The sequence below is a fragment of the Canis aureus genome, chromosome 14 (genome assembly GCF_053574225.1).
Source record: "Canis aureus isolate CA01 chromosome 14, VMU_Caureus_v.1.0, whole genome shotgun sequence".
NCBI lineage: Eukaryota > Metazoa > Chordata > Mammalia > Carnivora > Canidae > Canis > Canis aureus.
The window spans coordinates 33,805,563-33,829,553 of NC_135624.1; the positions used below are offsets into that span (position 1 = coordinate 33,805,563).

The 23,991-nt window shown below is 45.7% G+C and overlaps 1 protein-coding gene across 8 annotated transcripts in view; it reads right to left on the minus strand.

The window, feature by feature from the left end:
• The window catches only part of ZFAT (zinc finger and AT-hook domain containing), a 191,411-nt gene that overhangs the window by 68,429 nt on the left and 98,991 nt on the right, over window positions 1-23,991 (minus strand). For 7 of the 8 annotated variants that reach the window (XM_077847339.1, XM_077847343.1, XM_077847341.1 and 4 more), the window contains one exon: window positions 7,916-8,004. The exons of the other annotated variant lie outside the window; for it this stretch is intronic. In XM_077847339.1, coding sequence (XP_077703465.1) covers window positions 7,916-8,004 — 89 coding nt within the window. The remainder of the gene's footprint in view (window positions 1-7,915; window positions 8,005-23,991) is intronic. 8 annotated transcript variants of the gene reach the window in all.

Consider the following 23,991-nt stretch of genomic DNA (forward strand, 5'->3'; position numbering starts at 1 on the left):
GATGAAAGGGTCAACCAGGAAATTAAGGAAGAATTAAAAAGATTCATGGAAACTAATGAGAATGAAGATACAACCGTTCAAAATCTTTGGGATGCAGCAAAAGCAGTCCTAAGGGGGAAATACATCGCAATACAAGCATCCATTCAAAAACTGGAGAGAACTCAAATACAAAAGCTAACCTTACACATAAAGGAGCTAGAGAAAAAACAGCAAATAGATCCTACACCCAGGAGAAGAAGAGAAGTTAATAAAGATTCGAGCAGAACTCAACGAAATCGAGACCAGAAGAACTGTGGAACAGATCAACAGAACCAGGAGTTGGTTCTTTGAAAGAATTAATAAGATAGATAAACCATTAGCCAGCCTTATTAAAAAGAAGAGAGAGAAGACTCAAATTAATAAAATCATGAATGAGAAAGGAGAGATCACTACCAACACCAAGGAAATACAAACGATTTTAAAAACATATTATGAACAGCTATACGCCAATAAATTAGGCAATCTAGAAGAAATGGACGCATTCCTGGAAAGCCACAAACTACCAAAACTGGAACAGGAAGAAATAGAAAACCTGAACAGGCCAATAACCAGGGAGGAAATTGAAGCAGTCATCAAAAACCTCCCAAGACACAAGAGTTCAGGGCCAGATGGCTTCCCAGGGGAATTTTATCAAACGTTTAAAGAAGAAACCATACCTATTCTACTAAAGCTGTTTGGAAAGATAGAAAGAGATGGAGTACTTCCAAATTCGTTCTATGAGGCCAGCATCACCTAATTCCAAAACCAGACAAAGACCCCACCAAAAAGGAGAATTACAGACCAATATCCCTGATGAACATGGATGCAAAAATTCTCAACAAGATACTGGCCAATAGGATCCAACAGTACATTAAGAAAATTATTCACCATGACCAAGTAGGATTTATCCCCGGGACACAAGGCTGGTTCAACACTCGTAAAACAATCAATGTGATTCATCATATCAGCAAGAGAAAAACCAAGAACCATATGATCCTCTCATTAGATGCAGAGAAAGCATTTGACAAAATACAGCATCCATTTCTGATCAAAACTCTTCAGAGTGTAGGGATAGAGGGAACATTCCTCGACATCTTAAAAGCCATCTATGAAAAGCCCACAGCAAATATCATTGTCAATGGGGAAGCACTGGGAGCCTTTCCCCTAAGATCAGGAACAAGACAGGGATGTCCACTCTCACCACTGCTATTCAACATAGTACTGGAAGTCCTAGCCTCAGCAATCAGACAACAAAAAGACATTAAAGGCATTCAAATTGGCAAAGAAGAAGTCAAACTCTCCCTCTTCGCCGATGACATGATACTCTACATAGAAAACCCAAAAGTCTCCACTCCAAGATTGCTAGAACTCATACAGCAATTTGGTAGCATGGCAGGATACAAAATCAATGCCCAGAAATCAATGGCATTTCTATACACTAACAATGAGACTGAAGAAAGAGAAATTAAGGAGTCAATCCCATTTACAATTGCACCCAAAAGCATAAGATACCTAGGAATAAACCTAACCAAAGATGTAAAGGATCTATATCCTCAAAACTACGGAACACTTCTGAAAGAAACTGAGGAAGACACAAAGAGATGGAAAAATATTCCATGCTCATGGATTGGCAGAATTAATATTGTGAAAATGTCAATATTACCCAGGGTAATATACACGTTTAATGCAATCCCTATCAAAATACCATGGACTTTCTTCAGAGAGTTAGAACAAATTATTTTAAGATTTGTGTGGAATCAGAAAAGACCCCGAATAGCCAGGAGAATTTTAAAAAAGAAAACCGTATCTGGGGGCATCACAATGCCAGATTTCAGGTTGTACTACAAAGCTGTGGTCATCAAGACAGTGTGGTACTGGCACAAAAACAGACACATAGATCAATGGAACAGAACAGAGAACCCAGAAGTGGACCCTGAACTTTATGGTCAACTAATATTCGATAAAGGAGGAAAGACTATCCATTGGAAGAAAGACAGTCTCTTCAATAAATGGTGCTGGGAAAATTGGACATCCACATGCAGAAGAATGAAACTAGACCACTCTCTTTCACCATACACAAAGATAAACTCAAAATGGATGAAAGATCTAAATATGAGACAAGATTCCATCAAAATCCTAGAGAAGAACACAGGCAACACCCTTTTTGAACTCGGCCACAGTAACTTCTTGCAAGATACATCCACGAAGGCAAAAGAAACAAAAGCAAAAATGAACTATTGGGACTTCATCAAGATAAGAAGCTTTTGCACAGCAAAGGATACAGTCAACAAAACTCAAAGACAACCTACAGAATGGGAGAAGATATTTGCAAATGACATATCAGATAAAGGGCTAGTTTCCAAGATCTATAAAGAACTTCTTAAACTCAATAGCAAAGAAACAAACAATCCAATCATGAAATGGGCAAAAGACATGAACAGAAATCTCACAGAGGAAGACATAGACATGGCCAACATGCACATGAGAAAATGCTCTGCATCCCTGGCCATCAGGGAAATACAAATCAAAACCAAAATGAGATACCACCTCACACCAGTGAGAATGGGGCAAATTAACAAGGCAGGAAACCACAAATGTTGGAGAGGATGCGGAGAAAAGGGAACCCTCTTACACTGTTGGTGGGAATGGGAACTGGTGCAGCCACTCTGGAAAACTGTGTGGAGGTTCCTCAAAGAGTTAAAAATAGACCTGCCCTATGACCCAGCAATTGCACTGTTGGGGATTTACCCCAAAGATACAGATGCAATGAAACGCCGGGACACCTGCACCCCGATGTTTATAGCAGCAATGGCCACGATAGCCAAACTGTGGAAGGAGCCTTGGTGTCCAACGAAAGATGAATGGATAAAGAAGATGTGGTTTATGTATACAATGGAATATTACTCAGCTATTAGAAACGACAAATACCCACCATTTGCTTCAACGTGGATGGAACTGGAGGGTATTATGCTGAGTGAAGTAAGCCAGTCGGAGAAGGACAAACATTCTATGTTCTCATTCATGTGGGGAATATAAATAATAGTGAAAGGGAATAAAAGGGAAAGGAGAAAAAATGAGTGGGAAATATCAGAAAGGGAGACATAACGTAAAGACTGCTAACTCTGGGAAACGAACTAGGGGTGGTAGAAGGGGAGGAGGGCGGGGGGTGGGAGTGATTGGGTGACGGGCACTGGGGGTTATTCTGTATGTTGGTAAATTGAACCCCAATAATAAAAATAAAAAATAAAAAAATAAGAAGATATACAGATGACAAGCAGGTACATGAAAAATGCTCCACCGCTTATGTCTTCAGGGAAATACAGATTAAAGCAGGAATGAGGTATTATCTTCACATCTATTAGATCATCTTCACATCTATTAGAAGAATTAGGTATCATCTTCACATCTGTTAGAAGGACCCAAATTCAAAATGCTGAAAACACCAAATGCCGATGAGGCTGTGGATCAACAGAAACTCTCAGGCACTGCTAGTGGGGATGCAGAATGGTACAGCCATGTAGGAAGAAGTGTGGCAGTTTCTCGCAGAGCTAACCATACTCCTACCATATAATCCAGCAATCACGCTCCTTAGTATCTACCTAAAGGAGTTGGGAACTTAGGTCCGGACAAAACCCGCACACAGTGTTGAAGCAGCTTTATTCCTAACTGCCAAAACTTCAGAAGCAACCAAGATGTCCTTCAGTAGGTGAATGGATAAAGAACCTGTGGCGCATCCAGATAATGGCATATTATTCAGCACTAAAAAGAAGTGTACTATCAAGTCCTAAAAAGACAGGGAGGAACCTTATATGTATACTACTAAGTGAAAGAAGCCTGTCTGAAAAGTTGTAGGATTCCAACTCTAGGACATTTTGGAAAAGGCAAAACTATGGAGACGGCAGAAGGATGAGTGGTTGCCAGGGGAGTAGGGAGAGGGAGGGATGAACAGGTGGAGCACAGAGGATTTTCAAGGCAGGGAGACGGCTCTGCTGGAGAACCAGAGCAGTGGATACGTGTCAGGATACATCTGTCAAAACCCACAGAATGTAGAGCACCAACATGGAGGCCTGATGCAGAACCAGGGCCTTGGGCGAGTATGACGTACCAGCATAGGCTCGATTGTGACAGATGTACCACTCTGGTGGGGATGTTGACAATGGGGGAGGGTGTGGGTGGGAAACAGGGCCAGACAGTCTACGGGAACTGCCTGTACTTCCAATTTCACTGTGAACTGAAAACTACTTTAAATATACTTGATTAATTTAAAAAAGGGGCGGGGGGGAAAGACTGGTAAAATCCAACTAAGGCCCACAGTTTAGTTAATACCAAAGCCAATTTCCTAGTTTTGATAACACACTATGGTTAAAGATGATGCTATTATGAAGGGAAGATGGGGGAACAGCACCTGGAAATCCGACGGACTACATACAAGTTTAGAATTATTTTAAAATAGGGGCACCTGTGTGGCCAGTGCTTAAGCATCTATCTGCCTTTGGCTCAGGGCGTGATCCCAGGGTCCTGGGATGAGTCCTGCATTGGGTTCCCCACAGGGAGCCTGCTTCTCCCATTGCCTATGTCACTGCCTTTTTCTCTGTGTCTCTCATGAATAATTAAATAAAATCTGTAAGAAAAAAAGAATTATGTTAGAATAAAGATGTTGCAAGAGAAATAAAGCCACCATTGATTAATGTGTAGGGGGACTACCACTGAGTCACCCAGCCCCATAATTGAGAACAGTTCTATCAACAGAGTTGTGGGGTCACAGGAGCCCAACAGAGAGAGAAAACTGTAAGGTGAGTGAGTCCCTCCTGCAATCACACTGCCTCACTGAGCAGCGTGTGGGATTATTTATTTGAGAGAAAGCAAAGAGCTGAACAGCCAGGGGGAGGGAACAAGCCCATTTGGTGGGGAGATCCCTGGCTCAGCGGCAGCTCTTCTGGTGCATCTTCTCTGGCACTTGCTCAAGATTGATAGCGTTGTTTCCGCCCTCGGGAATGCATTTTAATTAGGGCTGCAAGAGGCACATATAACACCTTCACTGCTTGTGAATTCTCAGTGGTTTGATGGGCTTCACCCCATGCTTTATAGTCCTTTCAATTTTAGGATGACTTGAAAATGTTTTTGGCATGATGATGTCCATCGCAGAGTCACTTGTAACAGCAAAACCCACAAAGGACCAAACTGTCCAATTATGAGGGAATGGGTAATTAAACTATGATACTCATCCTAAAGCAGCCATTAGAATTAGTTTTACAGTAAGTATATTTTCATGAAATGGGAAAAATGCCCAGGGAGTGATGATTTAAAAAGGGGGGTGGGAGGGCGATATTTATAATGTTCAAATCAGGCAGGCTCTCCAGCCCTGCCTTTGACTGGGAGGTTATTCTAACTCAAAAGTGAAGTATTCTTGGCAAACCATCTGGCCACTCATTTAAGCTACATTCTTTAATAGGAGCTTTATCGGTGGTAAAGCTGATGTTTTAATCTCCACCCAAAAATGCTCATTTACAGCATGACCTCAATTAGGCCTAAAAAAATAACGTACCCAAAAATTCTGCAGACAAAGGGAATGAAAAGCACTTTTCAAATCTTACATGGTAAACACATATTAATTTTATCTTTAAAATATATAAATAACAACATGTAATTTTAAAAGGCAATACAAGAGTTTGCCCTTATTACAGTGTTTCCTGACACAAATTATATATTGCAAATTATGTATCCACATCTAGAAAAGCAAACTGGTTTCCTCTTGCAGGCCAACTGCAGTAGATTAGTAGTGTCTGTGTGAAGATTTTGATGCTTTGTGTAGGATTAGTGAAACAGGAGAGGCTTGGTTTCTTAGGAATGTTCACCATTGGTATGCAGAGGGAGCCTGGAAGCATGCAGACTATGGATTTTCAGGTTTTGGTGAGAATTTTCTACCACGGAGTAGATGTGAAAGGAAGAAAACAGAGTGGGGGAATGCAGTGGGTGGAATAATGTCCCTGCAAAACACGACTTGAGATCTAGAAGCTCATGTGGCAAAAAGAAGTTAGGACTACAAGTGGAACTGAGGTTGTTCATCAACCGACCTTGAGGTAAGGACGTTCTCCTGGGGCATCCAATGGGCTCACAGGTGAAATCACCAGGGTCCTCCCAGGTGAAAGACGGAAGGGAAGCAGAGGGGAGAGAGGTGGAATGGTACATTGCTGGCTTGGAGAATGGAAGACTGAGGCCAAAAGCCAAGGAATGTCGGTGGCCTCCAGAACCCAGAAAAGGCCAAGGATGCATTTTCTCCCAGAGCCTCCAGAAGGAATACAGCCCTGCCATCACCTTGCCTTTAGATCAGTGAGACCCGTGCTGGAATGCTCTACTATTCAATAGCTTGTGTAGTTTCAAGCTATAAGTTGGAGATAGCAGAGCAGTAAACAGAAAACTGACAGAGCTGTGTGATGGCAGGAAATGGTTGAGAGCTACACGCGAGGGTGACAGCCCCAAATCCACTTCCTATGCACACAAGCCAAAGATTCCACAGATCTGAGCCGGAGAACAATGAGGATTTCGGGGCAGAGAGACTGTTCGGGTATGGCTGGGGAAGGAAGACGTCCTGTGCTGACAACCCAGGATGAAAAGTGTAGCTCCAATTCTGGGATGGGAGGACAATAAAGAACCCGGCCAGGTCCTACTTGCCCATCTATGAAGTGAGAGCTGCCTCGGCTTTCTGTTCTCTTAGCACCTACTGTGCTAGTCTACGGAAACCTAGGGTCCCCCAAAGGAGCACATCTGTGGCTGCGAAATGCAAGATAAAGCTCTTCATTTTGATCACATACAAAGTCTGTGTGGCACTCAAGAAGCTCCCTGCTAAGACACTGTCACTGCCATGAGGTGACAGGCCAGTCCTGCCTAAGAAACCTCAGAAGAGCTTGCTGATGGGAGAGTCCTCATCCCCTCCAAAGTGGTGACAGCACAGGTTGGTCAGCATGGTAACAGGTCCAGCCAGGAAGCCTACTAGTGGACTGGGTACCTAACTCTGAGGTTCGGGTCCATGTGTCAGATACAGATGACAGTGTCCACTGTGGGGGAGGGGAGCACTGACAGGAGTGAAGTTCCTGGCACAGTACAGACATACGGCAGGTGATCAATAACTTCCAACCATGAGTGTGGTGCCCCACAGCCCCTCCCACATTCTATGTTCTCCAGGATTCAGCAGTGGACACAATTTCAACAAACACTCTAGAGCATCATGCCTTCCGTTTTCCTGTGTGGATGCAGCAGCAGCAGCAGCAGCAATCTGAAGGACTGAGTTGCCAGCACCAGGCAGGCATTTTTATCAAACAAATTCACAGGACCACGCACAGGTCTTACTGTCGAAGACCGCAGCAGAAGCGGCCACCAGGTGCATATTTAGCATCTAAATTCGGGGGATCTCAGTTACAGCTATGACACGAATACGGACAGCCACCATCTCCCGGGCCCCTGCAATGTGCCGGGCACTGCCAAGGACGCCCCATAACCACCACCTCCAGCTCTCCAGCTGGGCGTCATGCCTCTTGTACCAGGGGACTGACCCGAGGCAGTCCGGGACCCGAAGGCCCACCCCCTCATCCTCAGTGCTCACATCCTCTCCTCTAAATCCCTCCAGGTTTTAAGAGTAAGAGCAGGCCTTTTCTCTAGCCTGCACGCTCTTACATGTGCCCCCCCTGCACCTGGTTTCCAAATCACAGAGAAGCTGTGCATGCTACTTCTGGAAGGAGAGAGCACGCCATGAAGTGAGTTATACCTTGGACTCCATGCAGCCTACCTAAGGGGATCCGGGAGTGAGGGGAACACCCCCCCCCCCAAATAAGACACCTTCATTTGGACAAGCAAGATTCTTCCACCGCAAACCTGCACACCACGTGCCGAGCCCTCTCACCTTGAAGGAGGCGTGCTGCTCCATGTGCCGCAGCAGCTGGGGCTTCTGGGCGGCTGTGTAGTCACACACCGTGCACTTAAACTGCTTCCCTGGAAAGAAGGGAGGAGAAGGTGAGTGTCACATGAGGCTAATGGCTCCTATGTGTGAATGAAGTGCCAGGCACAGAGCCAGGTGTGCAATGATGCCGGATGGGAGTGCACAGCCCCTGGGGGAGCAGCCTATACACGCAGACACCTGTTGACTACAGGTGGCAGCAGAAGGGGGGCTTGCAGTAGAGGGAGAAGAACAACCAGCTCTGCCTGGGAAGCCCCAGGAGCAGCGATGCTGGAGCAGGTGCCTACAGAGAGTCAGGGTGTGTCCAGCTGCCTGGAGGAAAGAGAACATGTGGGGAGCACAGAGGTGTGGATCCCAGTGCTCAGGAGATGGGAGCTGGGTCTTCCTTCCAGGACCCCAAGCATGTGGTCTCAGGGAGGGACAAGCACTGGCCCTGGAGCAGCTGCCAGGGCATCAAGGGCAACCAAGAGTGTTGCGCTGTCCCGAGAGCCAGGAGAAGGCAAAATGCCACTCAGCAAGGCAGCAAGATCTGTGCTGGGACCGCCTAACCCAGGCAGGAGCGTGCAAGGCCGACGTGAGGGGATGTGAGAACAGAGCTACATAGAAATGGAACACACTGCTCTTTTAAGAGGATTCACGTGTTAGTGACATGTGAACATTCGTTGATGGGATGAACGGGCCCACGATGTATTTGTTAAAACAAATTAATGGACATACGGGCATGCTACATTTTTCACTCCCTGGTTAGCACAAGTGAAACCATGACATGCAATAGCACAAATATCGATCAAATATAAATCTGCCCGACTTCTGCTAGCTGTCGACTGTTCACCAAGCAGTTTCTAAGGGGTGCGAGCCTCTCGGGGAAACAGGGGCACAGCCACTGCACGTGGCACCACAGAAAACACTGGCTCCTCCCAGGGGCTTGGTACATCCTGCCTTCTCGGGCTGGGTGAGAGCCGTCTCCCTCTGCAGCCTGCAGCCTCCCTCCCTGTATCCTCTCAAACCTGATGAAAACTGGCTGATGGCACCTGTCACCAGAAACCTGCTCTCACCAAGGAAACCAGTGAGCTCCATGAGGCCCAGCTGATGGTGGATCTCTGTCGGCATTCTTCTGGACGATGCTGCATACGGCTCTGCTAATAGGCCGGTATCTAGTGTCCGTGAGGCATCCTCTCCCATCCATTTCTTCCATACGCCGGCATTCCACAATGCTCTGCTCATAGTCCCATTCTTCTCCTTCTAGATGCATCCTTGCATAGAACCTTCCCCTGGGGATTTCTGTAAACCTTTAATGCCAAAATCTATACCTTCCACTCTTACTTCTTCCTTCTTCTACATCCGCTACCATTCCCTGATCTTGAGATCTGAGTATCCAACCATCTGCTTGGCCTCTGATCCAAATGTGCTGACCTGGACTTACTGTCTTTCCCATCAAATGGGTCCCAGCTCCAGCCTTCCCAGTTCTTTACCCACCCAATCATGAAGTCAGAGACTTGACAGCCTCCTCAGCATCTCCATGACTCCAACTGTACTCATCTCAGATTCTCAGCACCTGATTTCACCTCCTAAATATTTCTCTATTTCTCTGTTTCAACATCTCCCCACTGGTTTAGGCCCTCCTGACTTCTTTCCTGGATAAGGATGAAAGCCTGTAAACTGACTTCCTTGACTTCAGGTAACCCTCCCATCCATCTGCCATCCATCCATCCACTAACCAGCCATCCACTCACCTACCCACCCTCTCTCTTTCCTTCCCTCGGTCCATCATCCATCATCCATCCATGTGGATGCCCCAGCCTCCATCCAGATGATCTGACACATAAACTCTCCCACAGCCCTTCCTGCACACCCACCAAGGACTCCAACCACAGAACAGAGATGAAGTTCCAGACCATGGAACAGAAAGCCCTACAGAACCAAACCAACTCCCCCCCCCCCCACCTGACCCTTCTTCTCTGACTTCTGGTTTGCCTTCCCCTCTGTATGTGAGGCTCTGTGACACAAAAATCTTCAGTTCTGGCCTTTGCCAAGCCTTTGCTAATACTTTCCAGACCTGGGGCGCAATGCCTCTCAGCATTTGGCCATTCTTCACCGTAACTCACAATTCAAGCTGAATGACATCTCTGACAACTGGGCTAGGAGTCAGCCCCCGTCATGCTCCCAGAGACCCTCTCCATGTGCTCTGTCCATGCCCACCTGTGCAGCATTGCCACCTGTCCACAAGCCTGGGGCTGCCCTGGCTGCCCACAAGGACTGTGTCTTATTCAGCCTCGCACCCCCAGCGCCTGAGTGCAGGGCGCACACTGGACACATTCTATACATTTTACTAAACTGAACTGGGCAAAGAACAGAAAGGAAATTCTATATGTCATTTTTTAAAGATTTTATTTATTTATTTGACAGAGCGAGCAGGGGCAGAGGGAGAGGGAGAAGCAGGCTCCCTGCTGAGCAGAGAGCCTGACGTGGGGCTCTGGAATCACAACCTGAGCTGAAGGCAAATGCTTCACCAACTGAGACACCCAGGCACTCCTAAAATTCTGTGTATCTTACATGAATAACACTTTCAATAGTAATAGCAAAAGAGAAATAATAGTATAAATACATTAATACAAAGACACTATCATTCTAGATGAACAAACCCCAAATTCTAGATTCTACTAATCTTGCAAGTCCTAAGTATGGGGAAAACTTTTTCATATGTAAGACAGACATGTCATAATTAGAGACATTATTCATATTTCTTGCCCCCTGGACACTTGTTCTTAAATATAGTGTCATCTTTTTTCAAACACAGGGCTGCACATTGCTACACATCTTGGATATAACCTCAGCCACCCATACTTCTCCACTGATTTCTGACGCACATAAATGCATCATCATTGTGCCAGGCAGCCTGAGCAAAATGGTGCTGGGTTCTGCACCACCAGAGTAGGGGGAAGAAAGCTGATAGAGCCATCCCCCAAAATGATACGTATTTTCACTCATTACCAATAGACATTGCTCAGCCAGTAAAAGATTAAGTGCTAAATAAGGTACTCTGAAATGAATAAATGGAATCACGGTTGAGATCAAGAGTCAGCCTTTTATGGACATACTCCCAGGGTTCTGTGAGAGACAGGGAAAGAACATACCTCCTAAAAGCCACCCCTAAAGAAGCCTCAAAGTCCGGGCAATAAATATTATAAATGTTTCAGCAACCACGGACAGCCTCTATCAAACAGGCCTAGGAGAGCACTTGATGCAATCTTTTGCTGCCTAATTAAAATAATGCAATGGAGATCCATGACTAATCACAGAAGAGCAATGCTTTGAGACTATCCGTTGTGTTCTATCAAGACACTCCTGAGAACTAAGAGGGAAACGTAGTATTTACCCGAGGCTAGAGTGGCCTCAAAGGGCTGGCCAATGTATATCAGTGTCTGTATCTGGATCACACAGCCCAGGAAAAGAAAAAAAAAAAAAAAAAAAGGTGACTTTTGTAAAAAAAGTTCATCCACTTTTCACATAACATATCTGGCTAGCTCTATCCCCCAAGCTACTGTCCAGCAGCCATGCTACAACTTGATGCCTATGACCTCGGCCAAGCACCCCAAAGCCTGGAGAGACAGACAGTGCTCACCCCTCTTACGGATGAGGACCTAGGATTAAGAATCTGAGCAACTGGGGATCCCTGGGTGGCTCAGTGGTTTGGCACCTGCCTGTGGTCCAGGGCGCGATCCTGGAGTCCCGGGATCGAGTCCCATGTCAGGCTCCCAGCATGGAGCCTGCTTCTCCCTCCTCCTGTGTCTCTGCCTCTCTCTCTATCTATCTCTCTATGTCTATCATAAATAAATAAATAAAATCTTAAAAAAAAAAAAAAAAAGAATCTGAGCAACTCCCAGGTTATGGTCAGTGGCAGAGCCTGGATTTGGACCCCAAAGTTCCCATTCAGAGCCATGTAACCATCCTTTCACTAGTAAGGGTATGACACAAATTCCCCAAGAGAACAAAAAATTTATAACAGCAATGGACATATCTGTACCATAAAGGCCACTGCACAAGAGGGTGGCCCATTAGAAAGGGGTACCGAAGAAGGGCCACTGGAAGAAGTATGTTCCTTCTAGTTCTGTCCAGTTCGCCCTGGGTGACACTGGGCTCTTTCTTCTCTGCAACTTGGTGGCTTTATTAAAAGCGTGGGGAGGTAACCCCTGTGTGATCCAAGGAAGGACTCAGACAGTGAGCAGCAAACACCTGAGAAGTAGCCCCTATGAGATGATGCTGGAGGGTCCATGCAGGTGACACACCATGGCCACTCAGGACAGCTGCGGCAGTGCCCCTCTAGTCCCATCCCATTGACCTCCCTGGCGTTCTCAGGGACAATTCAGGGATGGGTCTAATTAAGCCAACCTATATATAATATACCTTAACCAGAAAAAATAATAACAGAGCAGGGGAAAGTGATAAAGTGCAAGAGTCTATAGAAGGCCTTCCTCATCTTGCCCCCTGCAACTGCTCTGGCCTTCTCTCTACCCCAGCAAACTATGAACCTCTGCAAGGGCTAACAGGACCCCCTATGATGGGCTCCCTGCTACTCCTCTAAGCTCACAAGCAACCTCCTCTGCCCCCCCCCACATACTCCACTCTGAGAACACAGCACACCCCTGCCACCCCCAGACTTCTGTACCTGCCATTCCCAGGGCCTGGGACGCCCTTCCCAGATCCCACCACCATCCCACTTATAGCTAGTCACCTTTATGGATTCGTTTTTGGAATTCCTCATCTCATAACATTTTCGTGTTGAACGTGAATTGTCTCATATTTCTATTTTCATTTTCCTATTACATGGGTCTCAACATTTGAGATAGTGTCATACCTCAACTGTACTGTATCATATATTGTATTGATTTATCCTGTTTATCATTTAGCTTCATGACAGCAGGAGCTTTCTGGTTTTGTTCTACTATTCTTATATCATCTACTGTTGTATCTGAGTGGCCCATCGATTCATCTCCAGCTGGTCAGTCTGGCACCTTCGCTGAGTTGTGGGTACTCTGGAGGTGGAATGGTACACTTCTCATTCTGTGTCCCTGTGTGTAGTGGTGAGCACTCACTGGTTGCAGGGCTAGTGGTGAGTTACAGGAGATGCCACAACAGGGTGTCAACTGAGCCACACTCCCTCTCTCCCCACAACAGGCACCAGGAAATGAAATGGAACAAAAACAGGCCTCTGTGAGGACGTGAGAGCCAAACTAAGAAAGGAGGATGAGGATCACCAAGCCTGAAGAGGAGGTGAAGACTCTGGGAGGAGTAACCAAACACACAAAGCCCTGGAGTCTCTAGAAGCTCCCCAGGTACCATGATAACAAAGGCCCCTTTCCTGCTTCACCGCCCTCAAATGAGTTTCTATCAAGTGCAACAAAAGAGTCTCAACAAACATAGCTATTGAATGACCCAGTGAGTGCATGAGTATAAAACACCAAGACCCCAGAAAGCAAACACATAAAAACAAGATGTGAACAATTCATCAACAGAGGATTAATTAAATTCATCAAAAGAAGTCCACTAAAAAAAAAAAAAAAAAAAAAGAAGTCCACTGATAGAAAACACTTACATACAGCACTATGAACCAGGAAACAATATAAATGTTGATGCAAATTAACTCAGTCCATCCATTTAATTCTCAAATTTACCTGTTCAGTTGTGAGTTATCAAATAACTAAAAATCATAGTAACACGGTAAGATCTCACACATCTTAAATCAAGACACTGACCATTTCTAATAATGTGAAAGAGCTAAGCCAGAACACTTTCATATTTCTGGCACAATTTTCTGAAAGCAGCAAGTTGGCAGTGTAGCCCATGATTAAAACCACCAAGACAAAATAGCCACCTGGCTCCCAGAAATGTGTCCTTATGGAATTAATTCACAGGAAGGAGTAGTTCATACTCAAGAAAGGGCTCCTTGCAAGTAAGTCTTAATGAAGAGAAAACAGAAAATAATACACCGTCTGAAAATAAGTTATGGTTATGCAGCACATGGGCCCCCTACCACCATCATGGGACATTACACAACCTCTAAATGTAATATTCAAGGACTCTACAGCAATGAACAATAATTACGATAATTAATTTTAAGGCTATGAGGATGATATCTACTTTAACTACAACTATGTAATCTTTTCACATGAACATGAATGATGATTGAAAAAGTTTTTAAAAAAAAAAAAAAAAGAAAAAGTTTTTTTTGTTTAAAGGAGGTTCCATGCCTAGCATGGAGCCCAACATGGGGCTTGAACTTATGACCCTGAGATCAAGACCTAAGCTGAGATCAAGAGTCAGACACTTAATAGACTGAGCCATTCAGATGCCCCAAAAAAGAATTTTTAAAAGAGTAATTTATGTTTGGTAACAGAATTGTGGTCACTCTCACAGGAAGGTATTATTAGATCTTTGTGACTGCTGTTTTAAGGGGAAACAGAAAATGCTGTTTTCTGGGCAAAAGAACAAGATTTTGGATAAATTAGCATCCCATCACTGAAAGGCTGGGATGTCTCAGCCCACCTCCTAGGAAATACAATTAACAAGACAGATCTTTCAACATGAAACCATAAGATGGTATCAGTGGTTCCTGAACTGAACTTTGAGATAATTCATTGTCTTTTAAAGTGAACCCCAGCCTTGCCTGGCTATACGCTGACTTACGGCACTCCTTCTGACCAGGCATCTTTGCCGTCTTCTTCACGAAGAGAAGACAGTGGCCTAATTTGGTGAAGAATCTCCGAGGGAGTCATTTCTTGTCTTCAGAGGCACAATCTAACTTTGGCAAACAGTCAAAAGTCATTCTGAGCCCAGTCCTATCAGCGAGGAGGAGAAAGAAAGCAGAACCATACCACCTTCTGCAGAAACACTCTTGAGGAAAGCACTCCCAGCTGACTACAAAAACACTGCCAAAAACAGTGAAGGCGGCAAACTGCAGGAAATAATGTCTTCCCTGCTACAATCCACAGAATTTGGAGCCTCAGTTAGGTAGGATATTCTTCTTACCTGACCCAGAGGCCTAGATGTTAAAGGTCAAAATCATAACAACCCAGATGAACCTCACAAATAATGTTAAAGGGAAGAAGGCAGACACAAAAGAGCACATATCCTATCAGTTTAGGTGAAGTTCAGACAGGCAAGATCAGGTTACAGTGTTCCAATTCCAGGCAGCTGCTACTTTGAGGAGGGAAGGGGATGGCTGGTAGGAGGGTAAGGCTGACTCCAGAGGGGCTAGTGATGTCCTGTGTCTTACCCTGGGATGAGGGGATGCAGGTGAGATGCCTTTGTGACAATCCAGTTGGCTGTACCCTTACCAAGTACACGCTTTTTTTGCATGTGTATGATGCTTGAATTTTAAAAAGGTAAGGGGATAAAAGACCCCACCACAAGAACAAAACAGGCTACCTTCCCCAAAAGGGGCTCAGAAACTCGTGCCCAATAGTTCAAGAAAGAAAACGTGTTCAAAGGCATCATTGTCTGCGGAGTACTTGGCTGCTGGTGCAGGGGGTAAGGAAAAAGATACCATTGGCACTATTTGCCCCGACTCTCAGTTCTGCATCTTTCTGAGAGCCGAGCTGGCTGGAGATTTTCCACTGCAGACACTGTGGCCCATTCTGGACACAGTGTTTCACCACCAGCTCCTAGTTCCCTCAAAAGGTGTGATCTGTTTTAGTATATGTGCTGCCGAAGCAAGCACAAAAGGTGTGATCTGATACAAGTCCTCTTCGAAGATGGAAGGGAGTGGGTGGAAAGGTCACCTCCACTCCTTCTGTTCATCCCTCTGCATTCCACTTTCCCTTGGCAGCAGTCTTTCTCTGGTAATGTGAGCTCCTCGGCCAGCATTCCACGGCTGACTTGCTGATGGAATGAAGCTCACCTCTGACCTGTGAAACACTGGCTGGACCTAGTGCCAGGACATTGCCTGAAATCAAGCAGCACCAGACAGCAGAGGAGAGTGCTGGGTCTGGTGTCCAGGAATCCTGAGATGTGCCCTTTACCCAGCCTGTCATGTTAGGATAGAGGGCACAGGATTTGGAGGGCAAAACAGAAATCCTTGTTACTCTGCCTTGAATTAGGTGAAGACAGGTACCCCCAACCCCGAGGGATGTGGGACTGCCCTCCCTGTTGGGTTTCCTTCTGTGGAGGACAAGATGAATGTGCAAGAGGGAGGGCCAGAGAGCCAGTGGGGCACCAACCTCGCTGCACACTCTGCCCCAGGAGGAGGCTATCCCATGTAGAGGGGAGCAGCACTTATCCCACACCTGCAGGCAGCTATTGGTGGTGGTGGTGGGGGGTTCCCTCCAGGATATATGTAGCCCCCAGCCTGGTGACCAGCACTTAGAAAACACACAGTACCCTGGTGAGGATGTGGAGAAAAGGGGACTCCAGGGCTCTGTTGGTGGGAATGTAAAATGGTTCAACCACCATGCAAAACAATATGGAGCTTCCCCCCAAAATTAAAAATAGATCTCCCATACCATCTACTATTTACTATCTAGCAATTCCACTACTGGGTATATAACATGCAAAGGAACAGGATTCCAAACAGCTATCTGTACCCCCATGTTCACAATAGTCAAGACACAGAAATGAGACAAATGCTATCAATGGATGAATGGATAGTAAAGAAGTGGTAAACAATGATTATTCAGCTATGAGAAAGGAGAATATCTTGCCATTTGCAACAACATGAATGGACCTCGATGCCATTGCGCTAAGTGAGGTAAGTCAGATAAAGGCAAGCACTGTCTCCTCTGTGGAATGTAAAAATGTCAAACTTGGGGGAAAAAAAAAAAAAAAAACCGAGTAAAATGGTGGCTACCAGGGGATGAAGAGAGAAAAACTGATGTTGTCGCAGGGCTCAAGTTTGCAACATAGTAAATAAGCCATAGGGAACTAATGCACAATATAATGAATATACACAACAATATTGCATTATAATGCAGATGTGATAAATACAGTGTTACTATAATGGCAACATATGATAATATAAATATAAACATGTAACTAACACATTGTACACCTTAAATTTATACAATGTTATATGTCAAATATATTAAATTAAAAAATACTTGATCATAACAAGAGAGTTTGTAACTAAGTGCTGTGATGGATGTTAACTAAACGTATTATGGTGATCACTTCATAATATATACACTATACCAAAACTATGCTGTACACCTTCAATTACATCTCAAAAAACTAAAAAAAAAGAAAAAAAGAAAATGCATAGCACCTGTCAGCTTCCTTTGTGTCTTACTACACCCTCATCTCCTCGATGAGCTTCCCTGAGGACGGTTCCAGCTGCTTGGTTACTTTAAATAGAGCTCTATATAAAACTAGGGAGAGGTGGAATGGTAGAAAAATCTCAAACCATCCTGTGAAAATAAGACCATGCCCTTTGTCTTCTGGCATTTGGAGTCCATCAGCACACAAAGAAAGACAGCGATGGACAATTTCTTCTAATTTAAGGCACCTTGTTTAAAAACCTGTTAAATGAAATCACTCCTGCCAAATCAAATTTTATGTGTACCTCAAACTTGAAAGGGCATTAAAATACTTAAAGAAATTTGCATAAATCAGAACTATTACTAGTGAGAATATCTAGAGGCATGAGGGTGAAAAGATCCTATCAGGATTGTTGATCCAGTCTTACTGCAAACGGTGATATTTTGCATAAGTAAATTTATCAGAACACTGACTTTACCTTTTTCAACACTGATACTCTTTAAATACTAACTCTTGCACTGTGCCTTCCTAATGAGAGAATATCTGAGAGAAGAGAAGTGGATCTTTCCTAAATGACACAGATGATGAAGCACTACAAATACGCTGTGTCCACCCTGTGTTGACAGTATGACAACACTGACCACTAGGAGAAGAGGCACATCCACCTGACACTTAGAATGAACTGACACACTTAACATGAACCCAAGTAATAATCTTCCCACAACCCCGCTGCAGTCGGTAGTGCCCTCCCCCAAAGATAGCCAGGTCCCAATCCCCAGAGCCTATTACCTACTATGCCAAAAGGCATTTTGCAGATGTGACCAGGTTAAGGATCTTGAGCTAGATCACCTTCTATTATCCAGATCGGCTCAATGAAATTGTAAAGGTCTTTATGGGAGACAGAGGGTCAGGGTCACAGAGGAGATGTAATCATGGAAGCAGAGGGACAGCCAGGTTGGAAGGACTTTGCTGCTGCCTCTGAACATAGAGGCAAAGGAGACGGGCAGATACTAGAAACAAGGAAGGCTAGACACAGAGTCTTCCCTAGAGCCTCCAGAAAGAATGCAGCCCTGCTGACAACCTGATTTCAGATTTCTGAGCCCCACGGCTGTCGCACTGTAAGTCTGTTGTTGATTCGAGCCACTACATGTATGGTCGTTTGTTACAGTGGCCACAGGAAATGAACGGGGCTCACGAAGCACGGGTTCAAGGTCGTACGGGCTACAAGTAGCTCCAAGCTGGTCTGCCCTACCGCCGCCCCACATAGCCTGGCACACCGGGGTGTGCTGCCTAAGGTAAGAAAAGCTCCCCACAAAGCGTAACACGTGCTGCAGCCGGCAGTGTGCAGAGCATCATCTCCACAGCTCTAGCATCTGCAGGACTTTGTACAATGGCAAATCAGGACAGAAATAGCTACGGCAATAAAAATACGGTTGAAGGCTTCAGCCTCTGTGCTTTAACGGCAGAACTCCAGGCAAGTGCAGACTTAAGAGACGGATGGTTCTCTGTAATTAGATATCGGTTTCGAGACAAGGAGGAAGACATCGGCATCCCGGCATGGGAAGAAAGAGAAGGCGGCCCAGAGCCAGAGAAAAGGATGGGAGAGGGCAGGGCACCACAACTGGCTTGAGGTCAGAGACGCTGGGCCTGGTATCTGCAATCTGTCGCTGAGACCCCTCTACCCTACTGAGGTTTTAGGTCCGCAAGCCTTATTCAACACACAAATCTGTGTAGTAGTCTAAGGGGACTGTTCAGAAAGCCATATGGTTCCTTTTATTCTACGGGCTGTTACTTCTCCGGTGTATAAAACCTGAGAAGACCTTCAGGTGGACACAGCCAGGAGGCACATGCAGAAGGGCACTGACGTCGGCCTGCACGCTGCTGCCCATCACCCAGACACCGGCCGGCAAGGGTAAGCCATGGAAGCCCACTGTGTCCATGCCCACCCCATCCCTTCACCTTGAGCGCCAGGGTGAGAGGGACAAGGATCCTGTGCAGAGGCCAGGCTCACCGAAGCCTTGTATATGAACTTGGAAGGCCAGCTGGCTGCTCAGATACAAATTTTCCATTTATTAACTTCCTGGCTCTAGAATGTGTGTTTCTAGAAGTAAAGAGACTACGGATTAAGTGGGGCTACTCTATCCTACAAGGACTCTGCTTGCAGAGTGGAAGAGGAGAAAAATAACTCCACACGTCCAGCTCCTAGAATATTTCCACGTGTCACTGTGGAACCTCTTATCACAAACTGAAGGAGTGGGGGCGGGGAGGGGATGGTGCTTCCTCCACTCAGAACTCAGCTCCACACTCGACGCTCGACTTGTCTAATTATGACACGCACAAGAGTGCTTGAAGCTTGGAGAATCCCTCTGTGTTACGTTTTACCAGAAAACATCTTAACTCAAGGGTATGAGGGCAGGTTGGATGGGGCAGGAGGGGACCCGAAGGAATTAGCACCGCTCCTCAGAGAGCTTTTTAGTTCCTGACTGGGGATTCTCGCTGGAATATGTCACAGCAAGGCACGGCGCCCCTGTACCTGCCCCATCTGCTGGGGGTGGCGGGATCCCCGGAAAGCCTAGACCACACATGCGGAGGCCCTCTTTAAAGCCAAAAAGGGGAAAATGCGCTACAGCAGGATTTTTGCATGAAATTCTTTCATACCGCCGCCACACACCCCAAGGGTTTAATTGGGCCCTTTACAGATCAACATCTCTCTCTGGACATATTGAGTGGCAAACCTTTGAACTGAAACCTCTGCCCACTGTGACCTCTCCCTTCTAAGGCACAGTAATGAGCTCCTCTGGGAAACAAGATGAGCAAACAGGGACCCATCACTTCAAAGAAGCCCTGAAATGTGAAAAGTTGGATTCACAAGCAGGTAAAAGGGGAGGCTACTCAGTTCCTTTCACTTCATTGAGAGAAACCCAAGAAGATTCCTTTACTAGTAAGTGCTTCCATCGTATTTTACAACCTCCAACTCACAAGCATTTGATGTAACACAACTGAGGGATGAGGTGGGGAAAATAATTGGCACTTTTCAAGTGTTTCTACATCCCAACTACTGTCTGCAAGGCCCTTCACATTTTTTGTTTGTTTGTTTGTTTGTTTGTTTTGCTCATTCAACCAACGAACATTTATTGAGTACCTACTGTAAGCCAGTCATTGTTTTAAGTACCTGGGATACAAAACCAAGCAAATGTGGTAGGTCCAAAGTCCCTGCCTGGGGAGCTCACAGTCTTGTGGAAGACATGGAAAGTCACGAACAAAGAAATGATAATGCACAGAACACAGAAGTCTAAGGAGAAACAGTAAAAAAGATGGAAGAAAGCCTGAAGGTACTGGGGAGAAGTCCCATGGCAGACACAAACTACACAGGACGCTCGAGACAGAGAAGGCAGGAAGAGACACCTAAGGGACTCACGGGGTCTGGATGATGCAGAGGGCTGGTGGGCTGTAAGGGACTCGGTGGGAAGAGCATGGCAGCAGAAGGAAGGCAAATGCCCAAGAGGGCAGGGACCTGGCAGGTAGGAGAACAGGAAGGGGATGGAAGTGTCTAGAAAGAGGATGGTCAGGGGAGAGCAGAGGAGATGGGGGGCTGAGAGGGAGAATCAACCGGGCTGTGGCTTGGCCACTGTCCAGGAGCTGACTGCGGGGGTAAGACCAAAGACAGGGAGAGCGTCAGGTGGCCACAGCAAGAAAGGACGCATGAGGTGGACAAACACAACACCACGAGGGTGCCAGAAAGGGAAACTAAGGGAAAACACACAGAAGTTGCTAACAGGCCATTGGCAGGGTGTGAACGAGACAGTCGGGAATGACCTGAGGTTTCTGACCCAAGTGAACCACAAGGAGTGGCCAGTGACCAACACAGGTATGTCAGGGGTCATCCAACTGTGGTCCCCGGGCCAAATCCAGTCTGTTTCTGCACAGCTGGGAGTTCAGAATGGCTTTGACAGCTTTCAAGGTTTGTGGGAAGAAAACAAAACAAATCAAAAAGAAGAAGAATATATGGCAGGAACCATACATGGCACTCCAAGTCTAAAACCTTTACTGTGTTTGTTCCGAGTCTGGGGATCCCTGGCTGGCAGGAGACGCAGGTCAGGGGCAGATGAGGAGCTGAAGTGTCGCATAGGCTTAGATGCCTTCTAGATATGCAGGTGAAGATGCTGAGCGGGCAGTCAGAGCTGGAGACAGAAGCTGGGAAGCCTTCCACAGAAACAGTGTGCAAGCATGGGCAGGCCGGGGAGACGTCAGCCTAGGAGTGTGCAGGCTTTGAGGGCAGGAGGTCAGAGCTAAGGCAGCCCCAGAAGAAATAGCCAGAAGGGCAGGTGGGGCCCAGGTGAGCAGGAGGCACTTTCTGGTATTTGACCCTCCAGCCCAGAAGACACAGGGCTATCATGATCCCTGTTTTACTGAGAAGGAAACTGAGGCTCAGAAAAGTTACCTGACCAAGCACACCCTACAAGGCAGAGGCAAGCAAGACTCAAAAACTCAGGCCTCCGTCGTAGCTCTACCTACCCCACACAGCTTCTCCAGGGGACCAGCTGTGGAATCACTACTGATACAACAGATACACTAAAAACCAAGTCATCCCAGGCAGGTTTTAAAGCAATGTTTGCTTCCAAGTAAGGAGCTAATTCTATGCTTCCAGGCTAACAGCCTCATCGAGGCAACCAAGCCCTGAGTAGCAGCACTTTTCCCTGAGGAACTCGAGGACGTGTGATGTTGTCACATGGCTCACAGGGGCATCCCTGGGGCGGGAGAGAGTGTCCTCCTTTGGTGGAGAGGAAGGTATTTTTCTTTTTCTTTTTTCTTTTTTTGGAAGGTATTTTTCTTATCTTGACCAAGCAGTTTCAAAATTTATCCAAAGAAATAATAACTAAATGAGAAAAACTAAGAGACGTTCATAGAAAAGAAAAGAGAGTAACATACGTGTGTGTAATAAAATCAGTTATAGAAACAGCACCTAATAAAACAACATACTAGAAACAGAGATTGTTGAAACAGACCAAAATCTCAGAACGTGCCCAGCATCTTCAGAGACCGGTATTCCAAAATAAAATGAAAAGGACTGATTTCTCTATAAATATGTTGAGTCAACTGAAAATTGTCTAAAAAAAAAAAAAGTAAGATCCCTACCACACATCACACACCAAAATAAATTTCAAGAATATTGTTTAATGTTATAAACTACATTAACTATTGTTAAATGTTATAAACTACAAAAATAAAACTTGAAGAAATTACAAAAGAAGTTTCCCCTAAGATGAGGGAGGTTTCTTTCAACAGAGAAAAAAATAAAGGATAAAACTTGTAAGTATAAATATTCAAGGTGGGGATCCCTGGGTGGCCCAGCAGTTTAGCGTCTGCCTTCGGCCCAGGATGTGATCCTGGAGAGCCGGGATCGAGTCCCATGTGGGGCTCCCTGCATGAAGCCTGCTTCTCCCTCTGCCTGTGTCTCTGCCTCTCTCTGTGTCTCTCATGAATAAATAAATAAAATCTAAATAAATAAATAAATAAGCAAGGTTATTTAAACTTCTGTATATAAAAACATGTGGCTAACAAAACATAAAGGCAAATGTTGAGTTAGAGGGAAATACGTGCACAGTATGTCAAACCACTGAGATACAAAGAGCTTTTAGGAACCATCCAAATAAAATGTGAGTGCACCAAAAAAGTGGGTAGGAGATGGAACTCAACTTTTTTCAAAGCTTTTTTTAAAACTGAAAGGAAAAAGGTAGGCCTGTCGTTTGATTCCAGCTGCAGAGCAGACCGTCCCTGGAGCTGGGACACCCAGGATGTGGTTGGGCACACCACGTATCAAGCTGGTCTTGGAGAAAACATGAGACCATGGTGAGTCCTCGTAACCATGGGGAAATAGGGACCACCCCCGAGTTAGATCGGGTGAAGCTACACTGGCCCTCATCACAGCATGGTCGAGAGAGACCCAGGGGGTGTCAAGGTGTCGTGTCCTTATCCTGCCCTGCCAAACTCAAGCCCACATGGGGTGGAAAGGTGGCGCACTGAGGCAGCAGGCCCCTCCATTCTGGTCGTGTTCTCACCGCACCTAAGGCATGATGCCCTTCTTCCCAGACTGGTGAGTGTCTGAAAACAACACATGACTTTACAAATACCTCAAACTCCCTAAAATGTCAGAAAAACAAAAAACAAAAAGAGAGAGAGCGAGAGAAAAACAATCCAAATTTCCTGTTTTGTCACAAAATATTTCATAATGCCTATAAGCCTTCCCCCCTTCCAGAAGATTGTCTTAGCGCTTTGAGTACACACCATCTTTGCCCATCCGAATTCCCTCTCCTGCTGAAGAGCTCAGGGAGCGAAGTGACAGGTGGGACAGGCGGCATGTGTCACTGCCCACTGCCATGCCCGCCATGATACTGCTGCCCCCACCCCCGCCCCAGCCCTCCCCTCCACATCCAACTACGGTCTGTCCACGCCCCTGATTAGACACACACCCCACCTCCGTGAATCCTTTCAGGCCAGAACCCAGACCTCTGGGCCAGGCGTGAGGCCACAGCGCCCCGGCCACCACAGCCCAGGGGACACCCCAGGCCTCCAGCACTGAGGACAACCACTTGTCATTAGTGGCTTGTATTGTAAAAATACAGTGGCACTGTATTTTTCAGGATTCTGTGACTCGTGTGCTTCCACGTCAAGAAATAACAGGAAGGCGTATTGTTTCCGAAGGTACAGAATTCATGAATAATTACATGATTTAATGCTTTCATTACTCAGGGCAAAACTGCTTTACTGTCACT